The sequence below is a fragment of the Macaca fascicularis genome, chromosome 13 (assembly GCF_037993035.2).
Source record: "Macaca fascicularis isolate 582-1 chromosome 13, T2T-MFA8v1.1".
NCBI classification, from domain to species: Eukaryota; Metazoa; Chordata; class Mammalia; order Primates; family Cercopithecidae; genus Macaca; species Macaca fascicularis.
Window position 1 is genome coordinate 97,438,969 of NC_088387.1, and position 25,571 is coordinate 97,464,539.

The following is a 25,571-nucleotide window of genomic DNA, read 5'->3' on the forward strand; positions in this document are numbered from 1 at the left end:
TAAATATAAATAGTAGGGTTTATTAAGAAAGTCTGGCAAGCAGAGAAATAGCACACACACCACCCCCTGCTGTTCACAGCTCAGACCTAAGATGGTTGGGTTCTGTGGCCAGGCCCCCTAAGGCTCTGTGCTTTCATAGGAACTGGAGAGCAATTGTTAACAAGGGAAACTTAAAAAGTGTGGCCTTCAGAACTCTGGTCAATGGCAGCCTGTTCATTTGTTAAGCTAATTTAGACCTGTGTTCAGCTACCAGGAGAGAAAATGGGGTGTAGGAGCCCTGGTCCCAAGCTCTGGTCTTAAAACATCATCATCCTGCTTTACCTCTAAGACCATCCCATGGCCCTCTCTATCGTATGGATGAGGTTACAGAAACATGTCCAAGGCGGGTCACCCCCTCCAGTGCTTATCACCTAGTTGAGGGATCCAAACAAGGACAACTTGACAAAACCTAAGGACCAGGCCCAGCCAAGGTGAAGGAGCCCGCCTCGCGCTCAGACTCACGGATCCGTTTCCTCTACCCCCATTGCCCAGACTTTGCCTAGACCTGCTACGTGAACTCTGTCACAGTGGCAAGTCAGAGCTAGCGCGGCTGCCGACTCCTTTGTGGGAGGAAGGGAAGTCAGGCCTTGAACATCTAGCTGTGGGGAATCCACCCCCAGAACACTGCCAGGGAAGGCAGCAGAGCAGGCTGCTGCGGTGAGCGGCCCCTGACACTTTCTCCACGGTCCCCTGGCACAGGAGGACAAGTCTGAGAGAGAACGCTGGCAGCACCTGGCTGACCTGGCCGACTTTGCACTGGCCATGAAGGATACGCTCACCAACATCAACAATCAGTCCTTCAATAACTTCATGCTGCGCATAGGTGAGCGCCCCCAGCCGGCCTGCCCTGTGGCAGGGGCTCGGCCCACCAGGAGAGACAGGAGGCCTGAGGCATTCGGGTGGGGAGGTTCACGCACTCACAGGGTGAGGGGACCTGAAAGACCTTTAGTCCAGACTCCTCTAGATGACTAAACCAAAACCCAGCTGATGTGATGGTCAGGCTATACTGTGCGTACTGTTTACAACAGAAGCCTGGCCTGCCTGGCCAAGAAGTGAGTTTGTGATCCATTTCCAGAGGGGTTTCTGTGCCTGCTGAGGGCATGGCTTCCCAGACCAGCCTGCTCTTTGAAAGGAGTTCAGATCACCTGCTCTTCCACTGAGGGCGTCTCATTCCGGAGCGAGGTCACAGGAGACTTGAAATACCAGGTGTATTAGAACTGGTCACTACCATGCCAAGTAAATCTGCATATGGGGGGGTGGCAGCTGACACTGCCAAGCACACAGATAAACAGGAGACGTGACTGCCACCCTCCAGTAGCATACAGGCAAGTTGAACGAGGACAATGATGTGTTGCATAATTAGGAGCTTTGTGGTACAGGTCTGGTGACAAATTCTATAAAAGAGGAGTTGGTTTCTGAGGCTCATGACAAGGTTTGGCCTGTGGCTGTGCTGAACTTTATGCCTCCACCCTAGGCATGAACAAAGGCGGGGTTCTGGCTGGGGTCATCGGAGCCCGGAAACCACACTACGACATCTGGGGCAATACGGTCAATGTAGCCAGCAGGATGGAGTCCACGGGGGTCATGGGCAACATCCAGGTACGTCCAGCAGCAGAGCCGGCGCGTGCTCAGACTCGGCACAGGAACAGAATCGGAACAGTGCTTTCCCATGTGCCCGCCTCCCACCCTGGCCCCGAACAGTTAAGTCCGCAGGCAGAGGCATGGGGTGAGTGGAAAGGAGTCTCTGCAATAGCTAGCCTCAGCGCAGGAGGAAATGCTCCCACCCATCCACAAAATCTGGGCTGAAGTTCTGGGTGCGTATGGCCTGCCTCTGGGTATGAACCTTCCGATACCTTGTGATCTGTCTCAGTGGGGTCTGGCAGAAGAGCTCCACGAAAGGGGCAAAGGGATACAAGAGCAGGCAGTGGCAGTTTCCAGGCAACAGTGCTGCCACCCGGGTGACCATGGCTGTCCTAGGAGAGAAGTCTCTGGGCGAGAGGAGGCCCCCAGCCAGTCACTCCAGGGCTCTCCTGCCCACCCGCTGCTCACCGGGGGTGGAAGGAAGGGCTTGGCCCTGGGAGGTTTGGGAAGGGTGCTGAGGGCCCTGTACTGCCTGGGACCCATGGATCAGTGCTCAGCTCCAACCACCCAAAGCCCCACCCGCCCTCAGTCTAGGCTCCCCCAGTAATGCCACATTCTTGCTCCCCATCCCTCTACAGGTGGTAGAAGAAACCCAAGTCATCCTCCGAGAGTACGGCTTCCGCTTTGTGAGGCGAGGCCCCATCTTTGTGAAGGGAAAGGGGGAGCTGCTGACCTTCTTCTTGAAGGGGCGGGACAAGCCAGCCACCTTCCCCAATGGCCCCTCTGTCACACTGCCCCACCAGGTGGTAGACAACTCCTGAACAGCCTCGAGCCTGCAACAGTCCAAACCGGAAGGGAGAATTTATTTTTTGGAACTGAAGGAAGTCCTGGCCTTCCTGGATTGAAGTGCACACTCGCGGACTTTAGGTTTAGAAATCTCCTCAGCCTTCGTTTGTTCATGGATGTGTAAACTCTGAGGGTGGCCCTGCTATTCCTCCATGTGCCTGTAGCGTCCCCAGCGTAGGGGTCTTAGGCGTAGGGCTGAACAGTCCTTCCAGAGCCCTCGTTCCAATCCCTGCCATTCTTGCCCCTGAGGGACCCTGGCCACTGTGAGCAGAAGGGTGGCAGAGCTGGGACGAAGTGGCCTTTGCCAGTGGGCTGACTGGGACTGTGGAGGGAACACAGGCGGGGAAGCTCTGCTTCAGACGGGGCTTGGTGGGGCGGGACATGGCTGGCAAACGTTTTGCTCCCATTCTGAAGGGAGGTCAAGCAGGATACCTGGTGGTCTCCATGTGGTCCAAGTGAGGTGAGATGGCCCTCGTCCTGGTGTTCCTCATCATCTTGAAAGGTTCTTCTGGAACCCCTGTCCCCTTAGCCATGAGAGCAGAAAGTACAATATTTCCTTTCACCTGGCAGGGGAGGGGGGGTTTATTTCTGAAAGAAAAATATATAAACAGATCTTCTACATTTATATTTTTAATCTTCTGTTAAATACACTCCGACATTGCCTTGCCTTTTGAGCTCTTGCTACAGTCGCCTTTGCTACTGCTTTAAGAGAATTTACAGGTATTGATAAAGAACAAGACTGTTTTATTAAAAGCTTTATTCAACTTGAAAGTGATGGTGGAAGCTGTGGTAATATCACTTATCTGAGGAGTGCTGTACTTTGCTGACTCATGCCACTGGTCCCCACCATAGGCCTGGAAGGCAGGAGCTTGAAGGTCTCGTCATAGCTCACTGTACCCCGGAACTATTCTTCAACTGCTTTCTTCTAAAGCGTACTCCAAGCTGGCTTTAGTCCTCTGCACTGTTCCCGGAGCTCTCCCACATGGAGGTTACTTCATGACCGTGAGGTCTAGGAAGTGGCCATTGCAGGTTAAGTCTGAACGTGGCCTTGGGCCAGTCATGACTCCTGACTCCTATCTGTGCCTGGGCAAGGGAGAGCTAGGGATGAAAACGGGAGAACCTGGTCAGCCAGACACAGGTCTTCATATCTGACCCACATGCCAAGGAACCAGGGGTGCTAGCAAATCAGGACACTAACCTCAGAGCCTGCAGGAGAGGGAAGACCCAGGGGGCGCCTGAGTCCCCCTGAGTTTATGGGCAGATTTCTAACCGTGCTTTTTCAGCGGGGACTTCTTAGTACATTCAGAGCTCTACTAAACTGTTTTAGAAAACAAAATATGAGATAGATTGAACGCTGATTATTTTATCCTACTGCTTTCTCACACCATGTTTATAAAGCAGTGGCCTAGAATACACTGCACCTAACCAAACACCAAAGAACTTCCTTTTCAAAAGTTTCAAACAGGAAAATGAGGAAAAATTACTTAAAGCTTCCATAAAAGCTAGAAATACTTTCCTTTAAAAAAAAAAAATGGGGTCGTCTTTTCATTAGTGAATGTGGGTTGTTTTTCCATTATTTATATCAGTATTTCTCAACACAATCAAGCTACTGCAGTTTGAGTGGAGTGCTACATTTCTGTGAGAGCCCTTTGAAAATTTTAGGATTTTTGGCGTCTCTATTCCTTGCATTAAATTAGTAGCAGTTACTGTGACAATGCCCTCAATAATTTGATAGTTTTCCATATTTTTTTCATAAGTACTTCTTGAGTGATACACCTTTTTCAAAAAATGGCTTTTGGCCGGGCGCGGTGGCTCAAGCCTGTAATCCCAGCACTTTTGGAGGCTGAGACGGGCGGATCACGAGGTCAGGAGATCGAGACCATCCTGGCTAACACGGTGAAACCCCATCTCTACTAAAAAAATACAAAAAACTAGCCAAGTGTGGTGGCGGGCGCCTGTAGTCCCAGCTACTCGGGAGGCTGAGGCAGGAGAATGGCGTAAACCCGGGAGGCGGAGCTTGTAGTGAGTTGAGATCCGGCCACTGCACTCCAGCCTGGGTGACAGAGCAAGACTCCGTCTCAAAAAAAAAAAAAAAAGGCTTTTATTGCCCCACAAATGATTTTCAAGTAAAATGTATGATCAATTAACACCTTTAAAAAACATGATCTTGAGCATTTTAAGAAGTGACCAGGAGATCATGGGAACTGTTCAAAAATGCCAGTGTCTATACTCAAACCTGCTCTTCTATCCAGATGAAAAGGTAGGTATCTCTTTTTATCGGAAGGGTGGGCCCCACCTGCCTGGTACTGTCTTCAGTACTGGTTACTTACCTCTGAGGTGTTCCCAGTGCAGTGAAAACAATCTATTAGGAGACCAGACTCATCTCCAACTTTTCTCTTCTTGCAAATGAGGCAAACACTTGATGCAGGGGCTTCGTACAGAACAGAGTTTCATGAGATGCTCGTTGCTCCTCCCATGAAGTGGATAATGCTTCCCCTCCTAAAAAGAAAGATTCCACCAATCTCATTCAGTGCAGCTGGGGGAATCGGAGCCTGGATCACTGATATTCTGGACCCACTGGACCCATACAGTTTTTTTTTTGGGGGGGGTTCCACACTGAGAGAGGCTGCCCCTTATTGGACCAATGCAATCTAGAGACTGGGGACTTGAATCAGTCAGACTGCCCAGAGAAATCAAAGACCAATGGTGTGAAATCTGGGGCAGCTTCAAAATTTCTGCCTCCTAAAAACATTGTACCCAATTTTTCATTATTGCCCATGTCACATTTAACTGAAACAGGTTCACCAAAAAGTCTCTCAGCCAGTCTGGAAGAATTTCCATTTAAGAGACTGCTCCATAGGGAGGAGTAAGTGTGTGCTGACACGTCACGTCCATTTGTCTTCGTAGTGAAATGAGTCTTCTGGCTCCATTCACCATAACTGACCCATGACTCAGCCTTATCATTAGGTGTCTTTCCTGAAGCAGGGCCCCCAATGAAAACAATCATAGGCTGCAAGAACACTGGCAGAGGTGGGTGGGCAAAGGAGGAAGGAAAATGGGGACAATCATGTTTACTATTTACAAAGAGGAAGGAAAAGATTGGTAGAAACAAGAATGTTCTGGCCGGGTGCGGTGGCTCACGCCTGTAATCCCAGTACCCTGGGAGGCCAAGGCAGGCAGATCACGAGGTCAGAATATCAAGACCATCCTGGTTAACACGGTGAAAACCCGTCTCTACTAAAAAATACAAAAAAATTAGCCGGGCGTGGTGGTGGGCGCCTGTAGTCCCAGCTACTCAGGAGGCTGAGGCAGGAGAATGGCGTCAACCCAGGAGGCGGAGCTTGCAGTAAGCCAAGACTGCGCCACTGCACTCCAGCCTGGGCAACAGAGCCAGACTCTGTCTCCAAAAAAAAAAAAAAAAAAAAAAGAATGTTCTGTCTTAGCAGTCTGAATAACACATAGCTTATATATAAAAAGAGAAAGTGTCTCAAGAGGCCTACTTCATGGATTCTACCTGTTTTCCCTGCTTCACTAGAATAAACTGGGATATGAGAATTGCTGCACCAAGGCACCCTTCTTACCTTGACATGTCACGGTGACGTCAGTGGGAAGAGTTGCTGTGAGATCCTTATACAGCAATCTAGCACAGAACGGGAAGGACTGACCGCCTGGGTCCAGTTTGTAAGTAAATGACAGCAAGTTACACAGTGGGTTTCTCTGCAAGGGCCCAGTCAGGAGGGCTGCAAAGTCACTCTAAGAGGGGTGAGGAACAAAACGAAGTACAGGATGACTACAGTTCCAAAGGTGGTGTTTACTGACACTTCAATTATGTCAACCAAAAAGAGGCCCATCAATTACATTTCAGAGAAATAAATGAGGGACAGAAAAAGTTCTGAAAAAAGAACTAATGAAAAAGATGTGTAAGATAACTAAGAGTCAGTGGCAGCCCGCAAAGCCCTACAGGCCTAAATGGCCAGGGGTACAGCTCCACAAGAGACTGTTGCTGCAAAAACTTCACTGACGTTAACATGGCTAAGATGCTTCATGACTGCATCCACATTTCAATTTAAGTTAAACCTGCAACTGAGAGCTGCAGGGTGATTCCAAATACATAGAGGGGGAAATGCTAAGCTCGTAGGAGTCACTTACAGCCATCTGCATTCATTTCCCAACTACTTTTTTCACCCAAACTTAGCTCCACTGCAACCCAAAAAGGTAGGCTAGAGTTTAGGGGAAGTTGGACAGCATTCTTCCATGGCACTGCAGAAATCCTTCTCTTTCTAATGAGATCTATACCCAAGGTTCAGCAAGGCACTTGGTACGGTACGTAGCAGGCACTCTATAAATCCTTGTTGAATCAAAAGTATAGCAACTGCACTCTGTACAATCTTATGATAAAAGCTTGAAGACCACCATTCAGGGGTGCATAATCCTTTAACCAGTACCCAAGCTTCAAAGCCATCCAGAGTTTCAAAGAAAAGAGGGTGGGATAGTGCTTTTATATAAAGCAGCAGCATCGGAAAGGTAATGGTCAAACTGCTAATGCAGAGTTAGGAAACACTGAAAATACAAAAAACATCCCCCCTTTCCCCTTTTATCTTGGGCCCACAAATGAGGCATATAACATCCCAGAGAGATACCTGAAGCCGGTCTGCCTGGTACTTCCTCCCAGAGTAAGCATTCAGGTACTCGCAGAGACTGAACAGGAAGTGCTGGATGTTGGTCTGTAAGTATTTTGCAGCTATTTCTTCCAGAGGAATGAAGACTGGAACTGAATGGTGATGTATCCGGAGTGGTTTCTGTATGACAAGGTCCACAAAATAGGAATCCAATAGGTTCCCCTCAAAAGCAGTATTGATGCAGACACAAACTCCTCGGCTGGTCAGCTTACCACTGAGGCCTGAGGCAAACGAGAAGACACCTCAACAGACAGCAGGCCAAGGTGACATCTTACTCATCTGTGCCTCCAGTAGCTTCCACAGTGCCCAGAATATGTATACTTTGTAAACAAATGTTTGCTGAATGAGTATCATAGGCTCATTCTTCCCCTTGACTCCGGCTCACTTTGAGACTGAGTTGTTCAAACCATGGAAGAATGGTAAAAATGAAAAAACATCCTAAATGTCAAATTATTGAGAAATTTTTCTGGATTTTTTTTTTTTTTAGGCCGGAGAGCAGTGGCACGATCTCAGCTCACTGCAATCTCAACTTCCTGGGCTTAAGCAATCCTCCCATCTCGGCCTCCCGAATAGCTGGGACCACAAGCGCGTGCTACCTCACCTGGCTCATTTTTTAATTTTTAGTAGAAATGAGATCTTGCTATGTTGCCCAGGCTGGTCTCGAACTCCTGGACTTAAGTAATCCTGCCTCAGCCTCCCAAAGTGATGGGATTACAGGCATGAGCCACTGTGCAAGGCCAAAAATTTAATTTATAGCTATTCTTTTTTTCTGAGTGTGAAATAATTTGTCATAGTCCCCAGTTCTTCCCACAATTATCTTGTGGCATAGACGGGAGAATAAATCCCTACTTATGGTGAAACAGAGACTTGAGAAGTTCAAACTATTTCACTAGCAGCATAAAACAAGCCAGCAGTAAAGGCAGTTATAGTACAGGGTCTGGCACATGACAAACTGTTAAAATGAATGGAATAAGCCAGCTACCAACTCAGCTGCTGTACAAAGAAGCCAATCTTGTAGGTGAAGATAGGCCTACAAATAGCATGTCAGCTGTGTCTGTGTGTGTGTGTGTGTGTGTGTGTGTGTGTGTGTGTGTGTGAGACAGAGAGAGAGAGATGAGGGCAGAGGGTGTAAAATACTATAAATTATGAAATAAGTCCAGGACTGATAACACATCAGCAAACTCACTAGAGACAGACCCAGACTAAATTAGGTTAAAAAAACAAACGAAACCTGTAAAATGATACGCCTGCAGAATGGCTTTCACGTTTTCCAGTTTCTCTTCCAATGCTTCTTGCTCATTGACCTCCACTGTTCGGTTGGGTTCTACATTGGCAATACATGCTTTCACCTGCAAGATATGCAGCAAATCAATCTAGGTACAAAGGTGTGCACCACAACGTCCCCACCCTCACCCAACTGGATAAAAGCTAAATGCAGGGCACATGATATGATACATCAATGCTACAGTGGCCGGCCAGTTATTGCTATGAGTTTACAGCAGAGGAAGAATCTCATGGGTCACAATGCCAGGAATCAGAAGTGGAGATTGTATGGGTCTGAAGAACAATTCAGATTTGATGGGTGGAGAGAACTGAGAGAGTAGCAAGAAAAGGTTGTGTGGAAAGTCTAGGCTAAGCACAGGGTGGACAAAACAGGTGGCTGTGAAGAGGCAAGGCTGGGTAAGTTGGGCTTGGACATTGTGGGGTTTCAAATGCCAGGGCTCCAAGGCTTACGCTGCTAGTTATAGCCCAGCAGAAGGTACCAGGCCAACCCGCCCTCTGAGAACAACTACGCAAGGTGGATAAAATACCAAAAAGAAATAGGCAAGCAAAGAGAGCAAATGGTTTGGAGGCATTCCACAAGGATCCAAATAGCCAGGATTGGAGAAGAGTGACAAATGCTCTGAAGTCAGCTGGCTTCCCTGCAGCCTCTGGCCTCAGAGCATTTCCTTATTCACAGGCAAGGCACACTGGGCCACATAGAAAGGCGTAAGCTAGACTCCACAGCAGTCCCATACGGAATAAACCCCGGACATTAATGGCATCAAAGCAGACTTTCTATGGGCCAAGACCCCATAGAAAATGGAACTCAACGTTTTGCTTGCAATCTGCCCTCCCGGCATTTGCTAATTCCTAAACTGCACAGGTGTGACTGGGGACTGAGAAACCACATGGAAAGAAGCTGCTCAGCCCGGCACAGTGGCTCCCGCCTGTAATCCCAGCACTTTGGGAGGCTGAGGTGGGTGGATCATGAGGTTAGGAGTTTGAGACCAGCCTGACCAACATGGTGAAACCCTGTTTCTGCTAAAAATACAAAAATTAGCCGGATGTGGTGGCGTGCACCTGTGACCCCAGCTACTCAGGAGGCTGAGGCAGGAAGGAGAATTGCTTGAATCCGGGAGGTGGAGGTTTCAGTGAGCCGAGATCGTGCCACTGCACTCTAGCCTGGGCGACATAGCGAGACTCTGTCTCAAAAAAAAATAAGCTGCTAAAGGGGAAAAAAGCCAAGCAGAGATTTTGCTAGAACAAAATGTGGATTTCAGGGCCTGCCAGGGAAGAGGAGCCTTAATAGACCCGTCTCCAACACACTCCCAAACCTTCAGTTGAAGGTCCTAAAAAAAGCTATGCCCTAGGAGCAATGGAAACCGGAAACAGACCACTTCAACTGAATAAAGGTGATGTGCCCATATGCTATCTACTTGCCAGAAAAACTAAAATTTCCTCTGGAGGAAGATAACATACTCAGAACCCATATCGCCTCCCCTCACCTCCCGTTCCCTTCCTTTATTTTTTCCAGACCGAGTTTTGCTCTTGTTACCCAGGCTGGAGTGCAATGGCTCGATCTTGGCTCACTGCAACTTCTGCCTCCCGGGTTCAAGTGATTCTCCTGCCTCAGCCTCTGGAGTAGCTGGGATTACGGACACCCACCACCACACCTGGCTAATTTTTGTATTTTTAGTAGAGATGGGGTTTCACCATGTTGGCCAGGCTGGTCTCGAACTCCTGACCTCAGGTGGTCCACCCACCTTGGCCTCCCAAAGTGCTGGGATTACAGGTGTGAGCCACTGCACCTGGCCTCCATATATTTTTTCATACACAATACTCATCATTGAATTTAAAAAAAACAACAACAAACAAACGAACAAAAAAACCCCACTGCACTCCAGCCTGGGCGACATAGCGAGACTCCGTCTCAAAAAAAAAAAAAAAAATTCAAACTTTAAATGCGAGTTTACATAAAATGAACAAACTGCAAAATGCAACATACCAAAAGTGACCCAAGAAGAAACAGGAAATCTGAACAGCTTATGCTGATCAAAGAAATCGGATCAGAAATTAAAACCTTCCCACAGAGAAGGCCCAAAGAGCTTCACCGGGGAATTCCTTAACAAAATGTAAGAAAAAGTAACACCAATAGTATATAAAGTCTTTCAAAGAATAGAAAAAAAAAAAGGCAAATGTCTCTAAGAGCAACATAAAACTTGATGCCAAAACCTGACAAAGTTATTACAAAAAATCATAGGGCAATCTCTCTCATGAATTTAGATGCAAAAGTTCTAATAACTAATATCAGCAAGTCAGATTTAGAATTATATTAAAAAGATAATACATCAAACCAAATTAGGTTTACTATGAGAATGTGAGGGCAATTTATCGTTTAAACAGCAATCAATATATAACAAATTAATAAGGGAGAAAACATGATTCCCTTAATATATGCAGTAAAAATATCTGATAAAATTTAATAGCATAATATCATGATTAAAACTCTTAGCAAACTAGAAATAAAAAAGCCGGGTGCGGTGGCTCACGCCTGTAATCCCAGCACTTTGGGAGGCTGAGGTGGGTGGATCACCTGAGGTCAGGAGTTCGAGATCAGCCTGGCCAACATGGTGAAACCCCATCTCTACTAAAAATACAAAAATTAACCAGGCACATGCCCATAATCCCACCTACTCGGGAGGCTGGGGCAGAAGAATCGTCTGAACCCAGGAGGCGGAGGGTGCCGGATCGTGCCACTACACTCCAGCCTGGGCAACAAAGTGAGACTCTGTCTTAAAAACAAAAAAAATAATAAAATAGGAAATACCAGGAAAAGATCAGCATGATCTTAAGTTAGACAAAGATTTATTGAACAAGAAACAAGGGCACTAAGAATAAAGTTTAATTCCTAAATCAAACTTCATTAAAACAAAGATTTTCATCGCCAAGACACCATTAGAGAATGAAAAGACAAGCCACAGTCTAAGGAAGACTCTAATACAGATACCCAACAAAGAACTCATTCAAAATATGTAAAGATTTCTACAATTTAATAGATGGACAACCTAATAAAAAGTTCACAAAAGCCTTGAAAAAAGCACACTTCGCAACAGAAGATTTTCAAATGTTCAATACAGGGATTCCCCAACACTGGTTCTGAAGCAAATGCAAATTCAATCCAAAACGAGATATTATTACACTCCCACCAGAATGGCAAATTTTAAAAACTGACAATAGCAAGTATTGGTAAAAATGCAAAACAATGGAAATCTTGAACACTATTGCTGGGAATGTAAAAGTGATACAATCACTTTCAAAAACTGCCAGAATTTTCTAAACCTAATATGCATATCCTACTAACCAACAATTCTACTAGGCATACACCCAATATATAAGTGTATATTTTTATACCAAAGGACAGAAACACACAAAATGTTAATAGTGACAACATTCATAATGATCCCAAAGTGAAATAACCCCAATAACCCAAATGTCATCACAGTAGAATGGGTAAACAAGTTGTAGTATACTCATAAAACAGAATTGCTATATAGCAATAAAAAAAATGACTACTATAAGCAAAGTGTAGGTGAATCTCAGTCATAACATTCAGCAAAAGAAGCCAGACGTAAGAGTTAGTGCTTTTTAACATTTATATAAAGTTCAAAATCAGGTAAAACCTATGTATGGTGACAGAAATCAGAATAGTGGGTACCTTAAGAGATATGACTAGAAGAGGCAAACTGGAGGCTTCTGGGGTACTGGTAATGCTCTATACTTGAATCACTGTTGTAGTTACCTGGTTGTGCTAACTTTGTAACAAAGTCCATCAGATTTGTGCACTTTATATATATTACAATTTAAAAAAAAAAAGGAAGAAGGGAGGAAGGAAGAGAGATATAGGTGGAAAAGGAAGACGGGGAGGAAGGCTGATATCCCATGGGCAATTAAGGGTTGTTGATGGCTTTTGAGCAGAGCAATGGTGCGGTGTTTCATGAAGCATTTTCTTGGCTGTGCAGGATTTATTGGAAAAGCAGAAATACGAGAAGATGCACCAACTGGCAGACTACTGTCATAATCCTGGTATCCAAATCACCTGATATTTACTCCATATATGGCTAATATTTGAGCTGTGGCAATGGAGGAAGGACAAAGACTATATAAAAGAAAAATCTGATAGGTCTTGCTGACTGAACCTAGGCTAGAGAGAGAACTGAAAAAAGGGAAGGGTCAAGCTCCCTAGGAGGTTGAGTCTGGGTGACAGATGTCACTAATGACTAAAGTATCAACAACTCAAGGCAAGCCACTACAAGTACTGGTAAAAATGCAAAACAATGGAAAACTTATACAACTATTGCTGGGAATGTAAAACTAGTACGATCACTTTCAAAAACTGGCAGTATTTACTAAACCTAATATGCATATCGTATGACCCAGTAATTCTACTAGGTATATACCTAATATGTTTATGATTGAGGTAACAAACTTAGGTGTTTATTAGGGCAGGTTAAGAACCTGGCAGGAAGAACTTGCCTGGCTTACCAGTAGTGCCTGACCAATGTTAGGTGATATTCACTGTAACTCTACAGGATTTTTTTTTTTTTTTTGAGACGGAGTCTCGCTCTGTTTCCCAGGCTGGAGTGCAGTGGCTCGATCTCAGCTCACTGGAACCTCCGCCTCCCAGGTGCAATGCTCGTGCCTCAGTCTCCTGAGTAGCTGGGATTACGGGCACGTGCCACCACGCCCGGCTAATTTTTGTATTTCTAGTAGAGACAGGTTTTCGCCATGTTGGCCAGGCTGGTCTCAAAACGCCTGACCACAGGTGATAGGCCTGCCTCGGCCTTTCAAAGTGTGGGATTACAGGCATGAGCCACCGCGCCTGGCCAAACTCCACAAGTTTGATCATTTGAGGGATCAAGGACTACAATCAATCCAGTAAGATCACAAGTAAAACACATTATTAAAAATTGCCAATTCACCAATTCCCAAATCACATTTGTTCATTATACTCTAAAGGAACTGCTGACACCACCCTTCTACTCACGCTGCCTCGCCGGTGCCGCAGCGCAGCCCTCGGATCATCTCGCAGGTGCCTTAGTTTCTGAATCTTGGTTCCAAGAACACGCTCCTGGGCCTGCGCGCTCTGCGGCTCTTCAGACCGTTTACGGGATCTGCTCGTTTGGTTCTCTAGCCTTTCCAAGTGAGCTAAAACACCTAAGGAGAGTAAAAGGAGAATTTTACAAGCCGAGGATTTCTCACTGTGGCAACAGGAAGTATCTCAGGGAAGAACAGGTGACTCTTTTTCACCAGAACTTTATGGCCAGCTGAATTGTTAGATATCTGTCAATTTATAAAAGCAGGGGAGCTAACAATTGAAATCAAAGGTCTTCAACCTCCTAGGTTGAAGAGTGATGTAAAACAGGATCCTCTTCAAAGAGAGCCCGAGAAAGGATATGAACCATCACACGCTGATTAGGCAGCAGTGTCTTATCTAGGTCTGCAGTTTACCACAAATCCACATCTCTAGTGTGTAAAGGATGATTCTCTAGCTTTACCACCGGCTGGAGAGAAGCCCTCTCACAGTTGAGGGCGGTGGCTCACACTTGTAATCTCAGCACTCTTGGGGGCCGAGGCAGGTGGATCACCTGAGGTCAGGAGTTCAAGACCAGCCTGGCCAACATGGCGAAACCCTATCTCTATTAAAATTACAAAAAATTAGCTGGGCGTGGTGGCGCATGCCTGTAATCCCAGCTACTAGGGAGGCTAAGGCAGGAGAATTGTTTGAATCTGGGAGGCAGAGGTTGCAGTGAGCTGAGATTGCGCCATTGCACTCCAGCCTGGGGGACAGAGATAGACTCTGTCTCAAAAAAACAAACAAAAAAGAAAGTCCCAGACTTTATTTAATTGAGCTTCTTAAGTACATCCAGCATCTGTTTTGTAGGGTTCATATGCATAAACATATATGAAAATCTTAATCTTCTTTCCTTGCCTTGGAATGGAATCCAAAAACTTATTCACCTATCAAATTAAGACTAGAAACCTCTTAGAGTGTTTACCGCTAATAAAAACATTTAAAAAATTATGTGAGATCGGGCCGGGTGTAGTGGCTCACGCCTGTAATCCCAGCACTTTGGGAGGCCGAGGCTGGTGAATCACGAGGTCAGGACATCAAGACCACCCTGGCTAACATGGTGAAACCCTGTCTCTACTAAAAACACAAAAAATTAGCTGGGCATGGTGGCGGGCACCTGTAGTCCCAGCTACTCGGGAGGCTGAGGCAGGAGAATGGCATGAACCCAGGAGGCGGAGCTTGCAGTGAGCCGAGATCCGGCCACTGCACTCCAGCCTGGGTGACAGACTCCATCTCAAAAAAAAAAAAAATTGGGTGAGATCAAATAGAAACAGACACACACTATATGCAAAATTATCCTATTTTACTCATTGAGGCCTATCCCCTCTTGCTTTCTCAGAAACTCTAGATGATCGGTTACCCTTTTCTCTGCTGTGTTCATTTCCCTTCCACACACGCTCAAGTCTCAACTGTCTTCAAACATACACACACATTTCATATACTCATACACACACACACACACACATTTCATACACTCACACACACACTCATACACCCACATTTCATACACTCACACACACACTCATACACCCACATTTCATACACTCACACACACTCATACACACACACACACACACACACACACATTTCATACACTCACACACACACTCATACACTCACATTTCATACACTCACACACACACTCATACACACACATTTCATACACTCATACACACACACACACACACATTTCATACACTCACACACACTCATACACCCACACACACACACACACACACATTTCATACACTCACACACACACTCATACACTCACATTTCATACACTCACACACACACTCATACACACACATTTCATACACTCATACACACACACACACACACATTTCATACACTCACACACACTCATACACCCACACACACACACACACACACATTTCATACACTCACACACACTCATACACCCACACACACACACACACACACATTTCATACACTCACACACACACTCATACACTCACATTTCATACACTCACACACACTCATACACTCACACACACACTCATACACACACATTTCATACACTCACACACACTCATACACTCACACACACACTCATACACACACATTTCATACACTCACACACACACTCATACACACACATTTCATACACTCACACACACTCATACACACACATTTCATACACTCACACACACTCATACACCCACACACACTCATACACACACATTTCATACACTCACACACACTCATACACACACATTTCATACACTCACACACACACTCATACACACACATTTCATACACTCACACACACTCATACACCCACACACACACTCATACACACACATTTCATACACTCACACACTCACACACACACATTTCATACACTCACACACACTCATACACTCACACACACACTCATACACACACATTTCATACACTCACACACTCATACACTCACACACACACTCATACACACATTTCATACACTCACACACACTCATACACTCACACACACTCATACACACATTTCATACACTCACACACACTCATACACACACATTTCATATACTCACACACACTCATACACTCACACACACTCATACACACATTTCATATACTCACACACACACTCATACACTCACACACACACTCATACACTCACACACACACTCATACACACACACTTCATATACTCATACACACTCATACACTCACACACACACACATTTCATACACTCACACACACTCATACACTCACACACACACACACACACATTTCATATACTCATACACACTCATACACCCACACACACACACACATTTCATACACTCACACACACTCATACACACACATTTCATATACTCATACACACTCATACACTCACACACATTTCATACACTCACACACACTCATACACTCACACACACACACACACATTTCATATACTCATACACACTCATACACCCACACACACTCACACACATTTCATACACTCACACACACTCATACACACACATTTCATATACTCATACACACTCATACACTCACACACTCACACACACATTTCATACACTCACACACACTCATACACTCACACACACTCATACACACATTTCATACACTCACACACACAATTTCATACACTCACACACACTCATACACTCATACACACATTTCATACACTCACACACACTCATACACTCACACACACTCATACACACACATTTCATATACTCATACACACTCATACACTCACACACTCACACACACATTTCATACACTCACACACACTCATACACTCACACACACTCATACACACATTTCATACACTCACACACACTCACACACACATTTCATACACTCACACACACTCACACACACATTTCATACACTCACACACACTCATACACTCACACACACTCATACACTCATACACACATTTCATACACTCACACACACTCATACACTCATACACACATTTCATACACTCACACACACTCATACACTCACACTCATACACACACACTTCATATACTCATACACACTCATACACTCACACACACACACACATTTCATACACTCACACACACTCATACACACACACTCATACACACACATTTCATACACTCATACACTCACACACACACTCATACACACATTTCATACACTCACAGGCCTGTTCTTGCCCACAAATCCCCTTCAGCTACCATCTCCCTTTTCTCCCCTTTCCTTGCCAGGAAAACTACTTAAAAGAGTTGTCCATGCAAGTTGAGTATCATTTATCCAAAAGTTTTGGGACTAGAGGTGTTTCAGATTTCGGAATTGGGAATATTTGCATTACACTTACTGGCTGAACATCCCATATCTGAAAATCCAAAACTGGAAATAAGCATTTCCTTTGAGCATCATGTCAGTACTCAAAAAGCTTCAGATTTTGGAGTATTTCAGATTTTGGATTTTCAGTGCTCAACCTGTACTCACTTTCTCCATTTCCTTGCCTGTGACTTATATCTCAATCCACTTGAAACTCACTTCTGTTCCCATTATTTTACAAAACTACTCCAGGATCAACAGTGATGTCAATGTTGCTGAACCCAAAGCACATTTTTCAAGCTCCCTTATCTCACCTCCCAGCACTATATGCTTCTGCTGATCACCACCTTCATGAAACCCTCTTTTCCTTTGAATCTTAGCATACCAGCCTCTTGGTTTGCCTTGTTCAACAGATGTTTATTAAGCATCTATTTTGTGCCGAGCACTATTTCAGGCACTGAATGTAGTGATGAACAAGAGACAAACTACTTGTTTTTGTGACACTTATATTTTACCTGTCTGACCCCTCTTTCTGCTTTGCAGGCTCCTACTCTCCTCCTTGATCATTAAATGCTGACATTTTCTGGAGCTCAGTCCTAAGACCTCTTCTCTCCAGAAGAAATCTCATCACTACCCACAGCCTTAATGGCCATACATGTCGATGCCTCGCAAATATGTATCTCTAGCTTATACCTCTCTCCTGCTTCTTGAGAAAGCAGAATACCCACCTGCCTTCTCAGTGTATCTACTTGGAAGACTCACAGGAACCTGACAATCAACATGTCCAAGACTGAATTCACCATCTCCCCTTCCAAACCCCTCAGTGACTAGAACCATTTACAGCTGTGTAAACCAGGTACTTGCTTCCTTACACCTTCTTCCTGCCCCAGTCCCAATCCATTACCAAATCCTATTGAATATACATTCCTAGTATCTCTAAAATATTTCCATTTTCCCCATCTGCAATGCCACCATTGTAGTTCAAGCTACCACCATTTCTGGACTATTACAAGTTTCCTAGGTGGCCCATACACTGAAAGCATATTTCAAAATCTAAACTGGATCGCGTCATCCAGCTGGCTAAAGCCTTTCAATGACTTCACACTGCCTACAAGGCCTACTGGCCTCTGGATCTTTCCTACCCTCATCAGTATCATGCTGCTCCTTCTCTAGGCACTTCCACACAGGCCTTCTCTCAGGCTCTCAAACCTGCCCAGCTTCTTTACTGACCTGATCCCCACCCCGCAACAGGCACACCAAAGGCTCTTCCACAGCTGCCCCTTACCCACCTTCACCTGTACTACTGTAGCTTGTTAGCACTCAGTGCAAACAGCATTTCCTCAGGGAAACCTTTGCAGCACCTTCAGAACAAGGCCAGGTGCCAGCTCATAAGCTCTCAAAGATCCTTCTGAGACAATACTATAGTTTTTTTGTTTTTGTTTTTTAAATAAAAGAGATGGGGTCTCACTATGTTTCCCAGGCTGGTCTCAAACTCCTGAGCTCAAGCGATCCTCCCACTTCGGCTTCCCAAAGTGCTAGGATTACAGGTGTGAGCCACTGCACCCAGCCACTATACTTTTAATTGTATATTCATTAGTGAGATTATTTGATTTGCTTATCTTTCCCGCTGAACCTTAAAGCTCCAAAATCAGGGGCCGTGTGCATTTGTGTTCACCCATGGATCCTTTAACCCTAGCACAATGTCTGACACATAGTAAACACTCCGGAAATGTTTGTTTGAGACGAAGTCTTACTCTGTTGCCCAAGCTGGAGTGCAGTGGCGCGATCTCAGCTCACTGCAACCTCCACCTCCCAGGTTCAAGCAATTCTCCTGCTTCAGCCTCCTGATTAGCTGTGACTACAGGCATGTGCCACCATGCCCGGCTAATTTTTATATTTAGTAGAGATGGGGTTTCACTATGTTGGCCAGGCTGGTCTTGAACTCCTGACCTTGTGATCCGCCCGCTTTGGCCTCCCAAAGTGCTGGGATTACAGGTGTGAGCCACCACGCCTGGCCAACACCCCAGAAATATTTACTGAAACACAGACAACCAAGCATGACACTCTTGGAGATTACATTCACTTGGCTCATGTCCACAGAAAAATCCACAATACTACAATAATAATCGTGAAAAACCAAAATTCAAATTAAATAAATTAGTCCTAACAATTAGAATGTGATTAACTGCTTTATTCACAAGTCTCTATTTATCCAACAACTATGTATTGAGAATCTACTATGGACCAAGGACCGTGCCGGAAGTTATTCATACTCCAGTGGCAAAATGACGTCCCTGTCTTCATGAAGCTTACACAAATTATTTACTGTCCAACCAGGAGGTGATCTGAAAAGCACACACACATAGATTATTTAGGGTGGTACAGGAGATGCCTGACCAAATTCTCCTTTATGGAAATTCTACATTACTAAAACAGGAGATATCAATGTTCCCAAAGTTTCTGAGGTAAGTAGGTGTTCAAAACAGTATCATGCTGCTGCTTCTCTAGGCATTTCCACACAGTTCTCCTCTCAGGCTTTCAAACCTGCCCAGCTTCTTTACGGACCTGATCCCCTCTACACCAAGGGGGCAGCGTTGCTGTTTAGCGTTGCTACTAGAGAAAAGAGGGAGTGTATCTGCTGGGCCTGCTTTACCTTGGAAGTTATGACATCTCACCCTAGCCAGTCAGCTTTGTCCCAAAAAAAGGTTACAAAAAAAGTCAAAATCCCTGCCTATTCGAATAAATAATCTGGTTGCAACTAAAATTCCATGTCCTTCCTTCCGAAATGAGTGGGGACAATTCAAATAATAAACCAAAAGCTGAAATCACCCAAGCAGAGGGAGAAAACCAGTATGGGTAACAGCTAAATGTTTAAATATTGTTTTCGGTAAAGAATAAGGAGACGGGTCTAAGTCTCTTGATAATCCAAAACTTCCACCTCATCGCTTATTTTAATAGAAACAAAATTAGGCCTGGACTAGAGAACAGGTTACTCCTGAGTGTAGCATGTTTCCACTACACAAAGTCACCAAACTTATTTTTAGTCTTAAAGTAACAGTAAATCTTACCCCATATACTTTTATTATCTACAGTCTCAGCTTAAGTCATCTTAAGCTGAATATAGCTACTTCATAGTTATCAATGATAATGATGGCCCAGAGAAAAACGGGATCACCAAATTCACTGACAAACTCAGAATTCTTTTTAAAACTATAGAGTTATTTTTAAAGTTGGGTTTTATGGCAAGCTTTCCCAAAGTACTAACGTAGAACCCTCCGGATTTAGGCATCAGGCTTAAGTATGCCAAAGTTCTAAAAAGTATTAATAGCACAGGACATAAAGCAACACAAAACCAGAACTGTCCACAAATATTACCGGGCACTAAAGAAGAAAGCAACTTCCTTCTGGACAGAAATTCAGATGCAAATCTCAGTTTCCAAAGGATTGACTAAGGACTAAGTAATAGTTTCATAATTCTAAGCAACTCTAACAATTAATTCTTTAAACACTTTCTACTTTTTAAGACACTTACAAAGCCTTTCATTATTTCCTATATATTAGACATGTGCTAAATGCTTCACTTGAAAAGTTTGAATTAAATACTATTCCACCACAAAAGAAATACTTTTTCCACAACTACAACTACCGTGCCATTTTCACCTCCATTTTCTAGATGAAGAAACAGAGGCAGAGAACAAAGTGACTTGCCTAAGGGCCCTTTATTTATCATGGCAGAGCCAAGACTCAAACCCAGTTCTAACCAACACTACAGTCACTGCCCCGCACTGGCCCTCCCTCAGGAGTAATGCATAAATGGCCCAAAAACCCCGGGGAGAGGAAAGAAACCTCCCTGGCTAGAACCGCAGTTCAGAATATAAACACTGAGCATATGATGGATGCAACTTAATCCGTTTCAAAAGAGGTGGGAGCCTAGAAACGAAGCCATTTTTCCTCCTCGAATAATCCTGGCTGCCTGTCCCTTTGTCTTCAATGTTAGTTCCTTTCACCATTCTGCTCCCAAACAGGTCAGGTCCCACGTCAGTTCCAGGAGGAAAGGGCTCTCTCAGCCTGCGGATCATCTTTGGGCAGCAGCAGGAAGGGGAAGGCGGCGGCCCTCTCAATACCTCCTTTAGACCCGCCATCTGGACGTAAAGGGTTCGCCTGCTCCATCTCAGATTGCCAAGGGCCTTCCCATGAAGTTGTCTAGGCAAGCGGTGATAGAGACCTCAATGTCCTTGCTGATAAAAGAAAAATGGCAACAGAGTCATATCGCATCTAGTCCCATTCAAACCCAGACGGCAGGGCACACACCACTCAGGCACAACCCCTGGGCCGCGGATGACACAAACGTCACGGCTAGGATCCCCTTTCCTGAGCCGCCAGCCCTCTTCCAGCGCCCGAGCCAGCAGAGTCCACGCCCACCCCTGCGCCCACCCCGCAGCCCCGGCGCGCTCCCGAGGCCCCGGCTACTCTGGTCCAGCAGGCTTCACAGCTACGGAAGGAGTTTTAAGAAGGCCGTTCAGCCCGCCACCCTGGCCACGGTCCCGTCAGACACTGGGTCTTTCCCCTACCTTCTCCCTTCTAGCTCACCCAGGCCAGGGGCGAGAATTCCCGCCATCCACGTCTTCAAAACCAAGCCAACCGGTCCCGGCGTGCTTTGCGATCCTGCCGTACAAAAACATGGCGGCGCTCAGGGCCCCGCCCTGATCCCAGGATGCACCGGGGAGTAGGTCCGGTCTTTCGGGTGGTGAGGAAGATGGCGGCCTCTGGGGCGGAGCCGCAGGTCCTGGTACAATACTTGGTGTTACGAAAGGATCTATCACAAGCTCCGTTCTCCTGGCCGGCGGGCGCACTGGTGGCGCAGGCTTGTCACGCGGCCACCGCGGCCTTGCACACTCACCGCGACCATCCGCACACCACCGCTTACCTCCAAGAGCTGGGGCGCATGCGCAAAGTGGTCCTTGAGGTGAGGCACTCGGGCGGAGGGGGAGGTGCTGAGACGTCGAGGGCGGAAGTGGGTGTGATCTTCGGTCCGAAGGCCTAGCTGCGGGGAGTGGGTGCGGCGGGGGTTGGGGTGATCGTTAACATTTAGACTGGAGCTATTTCCCTGGAGGTGCGTCCTTGGGGAGGGCCTGACTGTGTGAAGAGTGGAGAGCAGTCGTCCGCCCCCTTCTGGGCTCGCGGTGAAGTGGTGCCGCCTGTGTCCCCGCCGTTCCGCCTGTGCACTGGCTGACCTTTTAAAGCCATGCCCCAAAGTGCTGTCCTCCAGCAAAACCGAGCCCGAGGGGACAGAGCGAGCTCCTTCTCGCCGTGGGGACAGTGCAAAGTGAAGTCAAACTGAGTATTTACCTGGGTAGGACGCCAAAGTATTTGAAAATAAACACTAAAAGCCTTATTTGAACCTAGCTTCAGATAGACCAGTCACCAGGGGTGTAAATCGGTGCACCTTTTAAAATAGCAGTCAAGTTCTGTTTGCAGATAACCAAACAAATCTCACCCTTACCCTTTGACTCTGTCTCTCCTGCTGCTAGAGATGTAGCCTAAGAAAATAATCAGATGGACCCAAAGAGCTTTGCACAAGGATATTCATGGGAGCCCTTATGTTTTTGAAGCATATTTAGTGGTCTGGAAGAGTGCTCATGATGCGAAGCTAACTGAACTATATGTACAGAATGATCCAGACTTTGAAAGGAAAAACCAAGGAAAGATATCTAAATATTAAGTAGTGCATGGTGAGATTTTGGTTATTTCCTAATGCTTCTCTGTATTTTTGAAATTTTCTACCTTAAGCACATATTTTATAATAAGGAAAAACGGCTTTAAAGTAATGAAGCCAGAACTCAGGTGGAGGGGTGGAGTAATACTTTCATGGAAGACTGGCAAAGACAGATTATCTTTCAAGAGAAACATTACTGCTGGATAGTGAAACATCAGGCGGTAACCTGTAGGAAAAATGCCTTGAGAATCTGAGTAGGCAGAACAGAAGCCGCTGACTTTTCACTTAGATTTTCTTCCTATTAAGAGGTCTTAAGAAATCAGGTTCAGACTCCTCTTGTCTCGGGTGAAACTCTGAAGCCTACAGGGATTAAGTGACTCCCCTGAGTTTAAAAGAGGGTCTCATGATTCTTAGTTGTTAATCATGACTCAAGAAGGGAACTTAGGAGTCGCTACTGATTACATTGAGGTGCTGCTGTAGTCAGAAGGGCCAATAAAATATAAGACAATACCAGGATTAACTACGTTTATTGAGTGCTTAGTATGTGCCAGGCACAGGTCTGAGCCTAATTTCATTGATCCCCACTAGGAAGCATTTTATAAAGGGACGAAGAGGCCAGCGAAGTCGCCTAACTTGTCCACGATCACGCAGTCAGCAAGAGTTTGGAGTCCGGTAGTCTGATTCCAGAGACTCACTGTATCTCACTGTACTATGCCTCTGCCCGAGGCTGAAGAAGCTGATGAGTCCTCCAGCAGAGCTCTGCCGGAAGGACTTAGCAGGTTAAAAGTAGCAATACTGGCATTCTCTAATTTGTTAAAACCAGCCTCTGATTATCTTAGTGGCTTCTGCCTTCATAGGTAAAAGATAAACTTTATGCAAACTAACATGAAAATAATAATTTTCTGAGTGATAGTTTTAATACTTCCTGGAATGGGATTCATCATGGGTGAATTGGCAGTAAGGATGACCCAGAAACGATTTCAGAAGGATGTTAGAGAATATTGTACTCTCCGTTTAATAAACAAGTGGGAGCTATCCCAGCAGAAGGAAAACCCCTTTAGGTTTCAGTAGGGTAGAGTGGGAGGGGTGGAGGGAAGTGGAAGTGGATGTGCTTTTAGAAATCCTTCCACTAGGGGCTGGGCGCGGTGGCTCACGCCTGTGATCCCAGCACTTTGGGAGGCCTAGGCGGGTGGATCACTTGAGGTCAGGAGTTCCAGACCAGCCCGGGCAACACGGTGAAACCGCGTCTCTACTAAAAATACAAAAATTAGCCAGGTGTGGTGGTGTACGCCTGTAATCCCAGCTACTCGGGAGGCTGAGGCAGGAGAATCACTTGAACTTGGGAGGCAGAGGCTGCAGTGAGCCGAGATCGTGCCCCTACACTCTGGCCTGGGTGACAGAGCAAGACTCTGTTTCAAAAGAAAAAAAAACTTCCATTAGGCAGTGGTTAAAGTCAGAGGCATTTAAAATTATGGGCACCAGCCATAGGAGAGCTGGAAAACGTGTAGAGCAGAATTACACATTACACATGTGGATGTTGGGCACACGACATCTCACGAGGGAAGATACAAATCTCCATTGTCTAAACAGGACTAGGAGGCCTCTCTCCCCTCCCCAGTGCACCAAGGAATGACATCGTTGCTCTGCAGCTCCCTCCTTGGTAAAGCTGTCACTCCACTTTCAGTGAAGAGGACTCCCGAAACCCTTTTTGGCCTTTTGACACTTCCTAAGTGGGCTATTCAGTTTGTGTTCTATGTTCTTCTCCTTTAGGCCCCAAATGAGACCACCCTAAAGGAGCTGGCTGAGACCCTGCAACAGAAGAACATTGACCACATGCTGTGGCTTGAGCAACCAGAGAATATCGCCACTTGCATTGCTCTCCGGCCCTACCCCAAGGAAGAAGTGGGCCAGTATTTGAAGAAGTTCCGATTGTTCAAATGACTGCTGCTTTGATGTGTTTGAATACCAGCTGGATCCAGAATCAGCAGGCCACCCATTCCAGAGCATCATGTGCTTGCAGTGTCAGCTTGCTCCCGTCTTTCAGTTGTGACAGTTTCTTGAGGGTTCAGCGCATGTTCCTATTAAAGTTGTCATTAATAACTACTTCCTCTTATTAATAAGTGCAACTGTGGAAGGTGCGCGGGCAGTGTTGTCTGGCGATCATTGCTCAAATAGAAGATTGGGTTAGACTCTCCTATGGGGGTCAAGGAAACTCCCTTCCAGTCACCCAGGTTTGAAACTTTGCTTTTTGCCGGGCGCGGTGGCTCAAGCCTGTAATCCCAGCACTTTGGGAGGCCGAGATGGGCGGATCACGAGGTCAGGAGATCGAGACCATCCTGGCTAACATGGTGAAACCCCGTCTCTACTGAAAAATACAAAAAACTAGTCGGGCAAGGTGGCGGGTGCTTGTAGTCCCAGCTACTCGGGAGGCTGAGGCAGGAGAATGGCGTAAACCCGGGAGGCGGAGCTTGCAGTGAGCTGAGGTCCGGCCACTGCACTCCAGCCTGGGTGACAGAGCGA

General features: G+C 45.8%; 3 protein-coding genes across 29 annotated transcripts in view; 2 read left to right on the plus strand and 1 right to left on the minus strand.

Moving 5' to 3' along the window:
* The window catches only part of ADCY3 (adenylate cyclase 3), a 101,547-nt gene extending 98,310 nt beyond the window's left edge, over positions 1-3,237 (plus strand). For 6 of the 10 annotated variants that reach the window (XM_005576417.4, XM_005576419.4, XM_074012212.1 and 3 more), the window contains 3 exons: positions 739-862; positions 1,514-1,638; positions 2,259-3,237. In XM_005576417.4, the coding sequence (XP_005576474.2) occupies positions 739-862; positions 1,514-1,638; positions 2,259-2,441 (432 nt within the window). In that variant the 3' untranslated portion in view covers positions 2,442-3,237. Of the gene's footprint in view, positions 1-738; positions 863-1,513; positions 1,846-2,258 lie in introns of those variants that run through there. The other 4 variants (XM_065527343.2, XM_065527344.2, XM_065527346.2 and 1 more) reach the window with 1 other exon arrangement.
* On the minus strand, positions 1-22,284 carry CENPO (centromere protein O). 18 transcript variants are annotated; one of them, XR_012422605.1, is made up of 10 exons: positions 21,926-22,284; positions 21,460-21,573; positions 13,453-13,622; positions 8,377-8,494; positions 7,107-7,366; positions 6,048-6,219; positions 4,797-4,965; positions 3,665-3,784; positions 2,899-3,564; positions 1-2,453 (listed from the first exon to the last, which is right to left on the minus strand). XR_012422605.1 is itself a non-coding variant. In XM_074012218.1 (8 exons), exons 2-7 carry the CDS (start codon positions 21,503-21,505, stop codon positions 4,832-4,834), a joined length of 900 nt encoding a protein of 299 aa, XP_073868319.1. In that variant the 5' UTR covers positions 21,506-21,573; positions 21,926-22,284; the 3' UTR covers positions 1-3,054; positions 4,797-4,831. The 18 variants fall into 18 exon arrangements, 6 of the variants coding, with proteins under 6 accessions (XP_073868319.1, XP_015289424.3, XP_073868318.1 ...); XR_012422602.1 differs by having other exon boundaries at positions 21,907-22,284; XR_012422611.1 differs by lacking the exon at positions 3,665-3,784 and having other exon boundaries at positions 2,899-3,054; positions 7,107-7,265.
* On the plus strand, positions 22,036-25,154 carry PTRHD1 (peptidyl-tRNA hydrolase domain containing 1). The gene is made up of 2 exons (XM_005576411.4): positions 22,036-22,301; positions 24,822-25,154. The coding sequence occupies exons 1-2, from the start codon at positions 22,050-22,052 to the stop codon at positions 24,990-24,992; spliced, it is 423 nt and encodes a 140-aa protein (XP_005576468.2). The 5' UTR covers positions 22,036-22,049; the 3' UTR covers positions 24,993-25,154.
* Positions 25,155-25,571: the final 417 nt, after the last annotated feature.

Excerpts from the sequence above, each read along its gene's own strand:
- PTRHD1 (XM_005576411.4), top strand. The coding sequence starts at position 22,050 with ATGCACCGGGGAGTAGGTCCGGTCTTTCGGGTGGTGAGGAAGATGGCG. Across the intron at positions 22,302-24,821 it reads TGCGCAAAGTGGTCCTTGAG|GCCCCAAATGAGACCACCCT; the intron begins GTGAGGCACTCG and ends CTTCTCCTTTAG.
- CENPO (XM_074012218.1), bottom strand. The coding sequence starts at position 21,505 with ATGGAGCAGGCGAACCCTTTACGTCCAGATGGCGGGTCTAAAGGAG. Across the intron at positions 8,495-13,452 it reads TGCGGCACCGGCGAGGCAGC|GTGAAAGCATGTATTGCCAA; the intron begins GTGAGTAGAAGG and ends CATATCTTGCAG. Across the intron at positions 6,220-7,106 it reads ACCAGGCAGACCGGCTTCAG|AGTGACTTTGCAGCCCTCCT; the intron begins GTATCTCTCTGG and ends CACCCCTCTTAG.